General features: G+C 38.6%; 1 protein-coding gene across 1 annotated transcript in view; it reads left to right on the top strand.

Annotated features, from left to right (window-relative positions):
* The first annotated feature begins 673 nt into the window (after positions 1 to 673).
* The window catches only part of TPCN2 (two pore segment channel 2), a 28,142-nt gene continuing 19,687 nt past the window's right edge, over positions 674 to 9,128 (top strand). The window contains exons 1-7 of the mRNA XM_061999346.1: positions 674 to 850; positions 2,900 to 2,964; positions 4,000 to 4,076; positions 4,720 to 4,897; positions 5,578 to 5,694; positions 6,646 to 6,752; positions 7,645 to 7,717. Coding sequence (XP_061855330.1) covers positions 751 to 850; positions 2,900 to 2,964; positions 4,000 to 4,076; positions 4,720 to 4,897; positions 5,578 to 5,694; positions 6,646 to 6,752; positions 7,645 to 7,717 — 717 coding nt within the window. The 5' untranslated portion in view covers positions 674 to 750. The remainder of the gene's footprint in view (positions 851 to 2,899; positions 2,965 to 3,999; positions 4,077 to 4,719; positions 4,898 to 5,577; positions 5,695 to 6,645; positions 6,753 to 7,644; positions 7,718 to 9,128) is intronic.

Here is a 9,128-nt window from a genome sequence, read left to right as displayed (position 1 = left end):
GCTCCCACTCTGTGGCAGAAACGAAGGGGTAGTTGTCAAATTATGCTGACATTGAGTCTTTTGAAATTGGAGCTGTATCAAACAGTGAAATTGTGTGTAAAGAGGACCATGAGGCAGGGGTGATGTGCGCAAAAGTGAAGCATCTTTTAGCAGAAAAAGTAGCATAAGCTAAATTCATAGGTGCTTCTGGCATCCCCAGGTGACTAAATACAAATTAAATACTTTCTGCTACTAGTGATGTAAAGAATTACTTATGCAGCAATTTCTATCCTCGCCATTATTTTCTCAATAGCTCCTATGTCCAGCCTCTGCAGGCCACAACTGCCTCTGAGGCAGACACTCGCTGAGACGTCCATTCGGCCGAGGATACCGAGTTTTCAGCTGCCGTGAGGTAAAAAACCTGCAACTCCTCAGGAGGGATATTATTTTTTTAAATGAGATACGAACTCTGGGATCTCCTCTCCAAATTTCAGGTGAAGAACCAGGGCCTCTTACCACAGACATACTGTCACATCTTTCATCAGTTCCTGACTGTTTAAAAGTGCTGTTTCCTGAGGTGGCGACCGCCCGGTGCCCGAGGGAGAAGCGTCTGAGGGGGCTCGGCCGGCGTTCCCGCCCTCCCTCGGCAGCCGGTCACATGCAGCGGGCGGGGCCCCCCGGGGCGGGCGCAGCCCTCCCGCCCCGTCCCGCCCCCTCGTCTCCTTCCCTCACGGCGGCGGTGGCGGGGAGGGAGAGCGGTGGGCGCTGCTGATGGACGCGAGAGTCAGTGCTGAGGCGGAACCGCTCTTGCCCCCGCGGGGCTGGCGAGCCGGACGGGGACTCTGGCGGGCCCGCTCCTCTGGTGAGGACGGTGAGTGCCGTGAGGGGAGCGATGGCGGCGTCCCCTGGGCCCGGCGCCACGGGCTTGGCGGGTGGCGCTGAGGGAGTCGGTGCCTGAGGCGGGCGGCCGCGCTCTGGCCGTTCACTTCAAGCTTGCCCTGTCTTGGGCGCGGGCTGACCGGGCACTGCAGGAGGAATCCCACGGCCTGCCGAGGGACCGAGGCTCGCTGAGGGACGCTGACATTCCGGGGACGGCTGCTCGCAGCAGCTCTGCCTGGGACGGCTCTGAGGGACCAGCTGCGGCCGCCCTGCCTGGTTGAACACACTGAGCAGCTATCTCTGACCTTGGGTGCAAACCTTGCGTCGTTTCAGACTCAGACTTGAGATATGTATATATATATTTTTTTCCCTAAATGCTGACCATTTTTTTTTTCTTTAACTCGGAGAATGTTAAAGGTCTGATTTCTCAGTTCCTGCAGGAGAGTCACCTTTGGAGATCTGAGGTTCTCCTTTTCAGGGTGAACTTTCTCTTTTTGTTGTCTCTTCGCATAGTGTCAGAAGCGCAGTGGGATCTGAGAGAGACCCTGCAGGCTCAAACCGAGCAGTGCTTTAATCATCGCTTGTGACTAAGTGTCACTTGCTGTGACTAAGAGTTTCAGAATAAATTGTATATCTGTGGAAGCATGCACGGAAATGTGTGGTTTGTTATTGTGTTTCAAAAAATGCTGAAATCAGCCAAGTAAACGCTTCTTGTTAATTTCGCTGTTTTAGTTTTATATTAATAACGGTTGCTTAGATTCTACCCTTTCAGAATCATTGGTGTCAATGCCAGGCTTACTTTGTGCTCCAAGAGCTTTTGTAGTCCTTGCTGTCTTTTTCACTAATATTGTTCCCTGAAACAACTTTTTTTTAATCTCCCTGGTGTGTCATGTTTTGAAAATTAGATAAGATCTTCATTTCGTGAGCCTGGCTTGTCTCCTGTTTATATTCGCTTTCTTGTTCATGCCAGAATCAGTACAAAACTCTGTTGTTGCTTATGCTCAGTTAAATGGTGGCATTTAAAAACTGTTTGCTGTCTTTGTAGAAATTGGCGCTGCTGAATCATGTGGAACTTAAAATGTCTGGACTCTGATCAGTGATGTTTCTGGCATAGCTTGATGTCTGGAAAACGTTGTCCTAGGACACTGGGACTGATTCTTTGTCATTGTATTCTGTGCTGTGATTGCTGTCTCCTGGGAGGAGATGGTATGAAGTACTCCTTCAGCCTCTTCCTCTTTGTGGGATAGTATTTTTTGAATCTGTAGCCCCCTCAGCTTTTGCTCTTTTTTCTTTTTCCCTTCTTTTCTGTTCCTTTTTTTGCCTTATTTTGGCCTTACCTGCTATTGTCTCTCTTGTTGACTGAATTGCCAAGAATAGTTACTCAAAAGTCTTATTTGAAGTGGGTGCAAGTGGTTGTGCTTCATTCTTTATGTGGCTGTCTTCATATGGATTTCCTAGTAATGGGTCTGGAAATGTGGGCTAGTAACTAACTTGGTGATGGTTTATTTCACTTTATGTACTTTAATTCCTTTATGTGTCTTGAACTTTGATCTGTTTGATAACAGTAGTAATAACTGTCATAGCGAATTAAAAAAGGACTTAATTTTGTTCTCATCTGACTGGAGTTTTCTGTTGGTTTTAGAGTGAACAAGATAAATCTAAAGATAAATCTAAACCTCAGTATCTTCATGAAACACAAGTAAAATGCTTATAAAACTGATGTCAGATTTTTGCAGCGTCACTTGCTAAAAAGAACATACTTTGTAAAAGAATAATTTGAAGCTGTGTGTTATTTAGGACTTATCTGTGAATAGAAATATTTCAGTCTTGTGATACCCACTTAACTACTGGTGTAATCTAGCTACTCAAGCTAAGCATGACAGAGAACCTTTTCACAAAATACAGAAAGATGCATTATGTATTTGAGATAATGATTTATTTAGCTGTTGACAGAGCAAATGTGGTAGGAGCCGTTGCTTTACTTTGCTATAGGCTTTATCCAAAATACAGCAACTGATTCTTTTTTCTTTTAACTTCATAGGTACTGGAGCTGATAATGACCTTTATATAAACCAAGCCATAGTATTTATTGAAGATGCAATACAGGTAACTGTAACTTCTTTGTTAGCTATTATCCTTCCCATGCTGGATATTTGTTCCACGTTCTGCTAGCTTTTAAATTAGGTGTTTGAGCAGCCTCCATATAACATTGAATTGATTTTACAAAGCAGAATTAGAATTCCAGATTCCTGTGGTATGCAAGTCTCAGTGAACTTCTGCCTAGGAGAAACATACTTTTCCACACTATGAAATACATAGTGTCTTCTTTTGAAGATTGTCAAGAGAGATACTGGTTTGTGGGGTGGTTTTTGGGTTTTTTTGAGGTTTTTGTTGGTGGTGCTGGTTTTTTTGTTTTCTTTTATTTAGAATAACCAGCTTTAATGCTAAAAGAAATTGTGTGAGCAAGCCCTGTAATTTGCCTCTAAATCCAACTACTTGTATGGCTCAAAAGCTGGCAGAATTTAAGACTGGCTTCCAGCGAGAAGCTGGAGCTCTTTTACTTCAGCACAGCCAGAGAAGGGACTGAGCAGATTTCAGCCAAAGCAAGCCCATCAGGGGTACTTCCTTGAACTTAAAGCATGTTTTGTTTAAAAAGGTGTATGTTGATGTGTTTTTATATTCAGAAAAAAATTGTTTGCATCTCACGGCTTTTTGGAAGAGAAAGACCAAAGAATATCCATGAATAGAATGAGTGCTAGAAAGGTGAACTAAACAGATGGACCGTTTTGGCAAGTACATATAGTAGGCACTGAATTACTACAGAGGCTTTTGTTTGTACTGATGGTAATGCTTGTTTCAGATGACTGGCACAGTTTGATTATCTGAGCAAGTGTGTGGCCTTTAGATTAGGAAGAAAATGTTTCCCATTGCGTGCACGTAGACTACAGCTGTGGTCATTGGTGACTGATACTTCAATAACTTATAACTTGCTGTACAATAATTTCTTTATTGTGAAACTGGAACTGTCTTAAGGCTTGAGTTTTGTTCATTAGAACATGGTATATTTTGGTAATTTGATCTTTGCCTCTGAGACAGACTGAATGTGCTGTGTGAATTCCCCTTTTTGCTTTGTGCTTTCAGTATCGATCTATAAATCACCGTGTGGACTCCAGATCCCTGTGGCTTTATCGATGGTACTATTCAAGGACTTGCCAATGGTAAGAACTTGATAATCTTTTTGCTTTTTCATTTAGGAGTATGTCTTCATAAAAGAAAATATTCGTTTTGTTACATAATTATGTAATTGTGCTTTTATCCTTATAAGAATTACTATAGGAAGCAAGTGGATTGACTACATGGGGACATGTTGGAAGTGCAAAGCAGCAGGTTATGTAAAAGTGTGATCACGTAGATGGCTCTTTGGAACAGTCATTGTACCGTTGCGTGAATGGACTGTAGGCATGATTTACAGCACTGGGTGTTAAAAGTTTTCCAAGTGTCTATTTTTAAACCTGTTGAATAGTATCAAGATTGTTTGCTGCTTCTAGTTTCAAAAGAAAACCGCCTGAGGTTGTCTGGTGGTCAGCAGTTACCTTATTCTAATACAGACAGCAGCTGCTAATGAAGTGCTGTGTTGTGACCTAACCTGTTTGTGTTAAATCTGATATTATATGTCTTGGTTTACTTAAAAAAATTGTTTTACTGTCAATATTTTGTTATTCTTTTGACTTATTCTGTATGTTTGGTGTGTTTTGGAGTGGTTTGGGTTTTTTTGTGTTTGGTTTCTGTATTTTTTGTTGATTTGTGGGGTTTTTTTTCTATATTGATTTGCATTTTAAAATTTCATCTCTATCTAAACAGGGTTTTGGGTTTAACCATTACCATAATCCTGGCTTTGGCTTTCATTGAAAAGCCTTCTTCGCTTACTATCACGTCAGATGTACGATACCGCCTTCCTGCGTGGAACCCTCCATGTGGCTTAACAGAAAGCATTGAGCTGCTTTGCTTTCTTGTGTTCGTGGTAGATGTATCTGTGAAGGTGAGCATCAGATTCATCTGGTATTGAATGAAAGACTCAGTGTGTTGGACAACTCAGTAGGTATGGACAGTGTGATGTTTCTTCATTTTATATTTTGGGAAGTGTCTGAAAACTGTTATCCAAATCTTGGGTGGGCATGATGAGGTTGCTTTACTGTGGTAAAACCACACTTTCATGAGAAATTAGAAAATGCATATTTTCTGAATGTAAGAAGTTATTATTTTTTTTAACCTAAGGAATATAAACTCCTGTTTTTGTGGAAAAATGAAATAAATTTTACTAAGAATACAATGATTTTTGTGTACCTGTTTGTATTAGGTTATACAAATTTGTGTATATAATAATGAAATATATACCAGTTCATTTAAATGAAACAAAAATAGCCAGAAACTGAACTTTTATTTGTATCTTCATTTCAGAAAAATCTCTTCTTACACTTACATTTTTCTTTCTTTCAAAGAATTAGTCTCTCATGGCCTGTGTGCACCTCTCATTACTGACTTTTATTTAGTTCTTGTAGAAAAATTCTCTGATCAATGTATTTTTCTTTAGATTTCAGGGAGCTTGTTATGAGCACTGATGTAAAATTCCAAATACATGGAAAACAATTGTTGCTTGCTTATTAGGATATTTGTATTTATTTCAAGTAAGCTGTTTTGATGTTTTTTTTTCCTCATCAGAGTTACTTAATTGGATGGGAAGAATTTTGGAAAAATAAATGGCTCATGGCTTACATACTGACACTGATTGTTTCCCTTACTGATTGGATTGTGTCACTGAGCTTTTTCTGCAAAGAGGTAAGAGCTGCTTTCTGCCAAAATGATCAGCAACTTGGTTATGGAATATTGGGGAATTAAGAGAGGAGGATGAGATGGTTCTTTTTTGGTCTCTGATAGCTGGATAATACACTGAAACACAGAAAATGCTTGATTTAGTGTAGCTTCCTAAGAGATTCTGTTCGAGTCTTAATATAAGAAGTTCATTGGTAAAATTCAATGAAGCTTTGTTGCTGTAGTCTGTCAACTGTCAAAGAGTGTACTGAACACTCTGGCTGCATAGCACCAACTCAGTCATACATTTGGAGAATTATATTCTTAACTTGATTCAATGACAGAGTCTTTGTAGTGTTGTATATAAAAGAAGGTAATTGTATAGCTTTCTAACATGAGGCTGTGTTGTGTTCAAAACAATTACGTCCTGGGAGGACTGTCAGTTTTGAGAAACAGTTCTGAAAGCATTCTCCTTTATGTAATAATGAAATCTCCCTATTGATTTTCTCTACTCTGACAGAAATTTGTGTGAAATTAGTTGTCTATTTTCCTAATGATAATTGTAAGTAATAATATGGTAAAAATACTGTGAAGTGAATGAAGCAGAAACCTTGATTCTTTTCTTGATATTAATTCCATTCTTGAAATGCTACCTCTTGGACTGCTTGCTATGTCTACCCAGGAGTGAAGTTAGATTGTTTGTAATTAATGACCCAATCAGGCTATTGAAATATCAATGTGTATTTTTAAAACTATCTTTCTTTCTTTTAACAAGTATGAAATAAGTATGAAATCTCTTTTGCATGTTTTGTACCTTCAGTGGGACAGATTTAGCTTCTGAGTATAGTCTTTTTGTGTTGCACTTGTTTACTTTGCTGATAGTGTATCAATGTTTCTCAACAAACTTGTGTTAAAATTATTTGTGGTGTTACTCTTCTGGGAACTCAGTGTCTGATCCATTGTTTTGTTTTCTTCCAGAATGTGAGAATAAGGAGAATTCTTCGTCCTTTCTTTCTCCTTCAGAATTCTTCTATGATGAAGAAAACATTAAAAAGCATCAACAGCACGTTGCCTGAAATGGCAAGGTAGGTAAAAGCATAGAAAACATCCTTTTATAGCAAGCATGTTGTTACCCTTAGTATTCTGAGTAGCTTCCTACTGTATGGTCTAGCTAAGTGGTTGGTGAGATCAGGTAGTAATGGATGGAGTGTTGTGTTAACTTTTTGATTCCTTTAGTTTGTGAAATTTCTCTAGAATGCATGTGATGCACGTGACTCTCTATGTGACAGATAAGGTGTTTTATGCTATTTGAGCAGGATTTTTTAATTCTATATATGTTACATAAGATATAGAATAGCCCTTTTGTAAGGGAAAAATTGAGGCATCATCTAGGCCAAGATCTAGACTATGTTTCTCCAAGGTAGCCGCTCGGAAGTTGGCGTAGACATACGTCTTCCAGTTTTGATTTTACATTTCTAAATGGTTTTAGCAATATATATGTTAATTTTACTGTCATTAGAAATATGTAACTGGAAACACCACTGGTGAAATTGTAACCAGACAGCATGATCTTGATGCTTTTTGGAAGCTACTTCTTCTGGTGACATGAGTCCTGCATGTGTCTGATTTATAGACCTCACTGTCCTGACTTGTTACTTTTTAACTAACAAGTCCCAGGAGAATTGAAGTTGTATGCAAGCCAAGATGTTTTATTTTGATCAGGGCTCCTAATATGTGCTCCTAAACTTAGAAAAACAAATGTTATAATCTCACTGACCTCAATACTGTCTAAACTCAGGCTGAGGAGTCCTTAACAAGTACGATTCTTATTCCAAATAAAAACTTAAATGGTCTTCTGTTACCTCAAAAAAACTCCTTAAAAATACCCTAGTTTTCTTTATATAGCATCCTTTTGCATTTTTAGCATAGTAAGATTAAGATTAAGTTGGTATTAATGATATGTTTTAATTCCAACAGTGTTCTTCTTCTGCTAGCTGTTCATCTGTCTCTCTTCACCATGTTTGCCATGCTGCTGTTTGCTCGAACAAAGGTAACCAATTACATTTATGCTTTCGTAGATCTTATTTTTTTTCTCTACTTACATAGCTGCTGTTTGTCTAGTTTTATGATCTAATGAAACTTGTTTCGCCTGCAACATGTGAAGGTCATGCTACTTTGTCTAACTTGCTGGGGTGAATTTAAAGTCCTTTTAGAGAGACTTAATGTGTGCATAGTATCCATGCTGTTTCTGTAAGCGTGCATTAGGCTCCTCAAAGAGTGAAGTGGTTTAGTGAAGAATAGTTTTCCTGACTTGTTAAGTGATAATGCTTCTTCCTACTCCACAACTTTTACTTGTTTAATCTTTTACTCTTGCTGTTAACTGGCATGTTATTTTATTAGTCTAGCTCCACTGCTCAGAGTGAAGTTAGATGATTTCATACAAAACTGTAGTCGATACCTTTCTTTGTTTATGGTCCTGCATATTACTGATATTGATGCCATTATCACAGGTGAGAAATTTAAAGTGTCTATACAAGAGGTTTCCTTATACAATTCTCCAGTTTGATCCTTGGAGCAACTTTCTCTGCTTTTGTTGAAACTTTCTATGCTGTTCTGTGTCCAGAGCTCTTAACCTTGTTGCTTTTTAATTTGTATTAGGGCTCATTTATTTTATTTTTCCTTATCTAGCTTTTTCCTAATTTTAACTTCTTCTGTGTTTTTCTTCCAATACTGGTATCCCTGGCCATGCCCTGGTAGGTTTTTGCCTGCATCAATCTGATTTTTTTGATTCCCGATCTCTTTGGTTTTTTCCTTTGTTTTTTTTTTTCCCTCTTCTTTCTTCAAAAAAATGAATTTGAATTTTTGTGATTAAAATCACTTTTGTGTTCGACTGGACTTGGTATGTTCCCTCTCTCCTAAACTTCCTGTATTGTACTCAGATTTTAATTTTTTTAAACCTAGTTTTTAAAGTCTTCCATAAATGTGTTGCTATGAGCACAAAGATTTGTTGTGTACTTCTCCCAGTAATTTTAGTCCTCTCCTTGATCTCAGATTTGCACCTTCATTCCTACTGCAATTTGCACTTGAGCTTGACTCTAATCTTCCTTATGATTGCCAAAGTCCTTGAATTACCATGTCATAGCATTTCTGAAATGAGCAGAGCTGTTTTTTTTTTCCCCTTGGTTTAGTTGCATGCTCAGTCTTTGTATTGTCTCCATATGTCACATCTATTTTTAGTTCTTAACTTTCCCAGCAGAAGAGACTGTAACTTGTGTAGCTGAACCAGTTAATTTTGTATACACGTGAGTGAAAGATGACAAATTAGAGAGCAATCTGTCTTCCCTTTTTGATTGCTAGCCTAATACCCACACAGACTATTTGTATCTAACAAGGCAAAACACTGAAAGTAAGTTCTAAAAATACTTTTATTAATGAAATTCATGTCTCTAGATTTTTGCATT

The sequence above is a fragment of the Colius striatus genome, chromosome 7 (genome assembly GCF_028858725.1).
Source record: "Colius striatus isolate bColStr4 chromosome 7, bColStr4.1.hap1, whole genome shotgun sequence".
NCBI lineage: Eukaryota > Metazoa > Chordata > Aves > Coliiformes > Coliidae > Colius > Colius striatus.
Note: the sequence above shows the minus strand (reverse complement) of the source record. Positions and strands in the feature narration are given on the sequence as shown.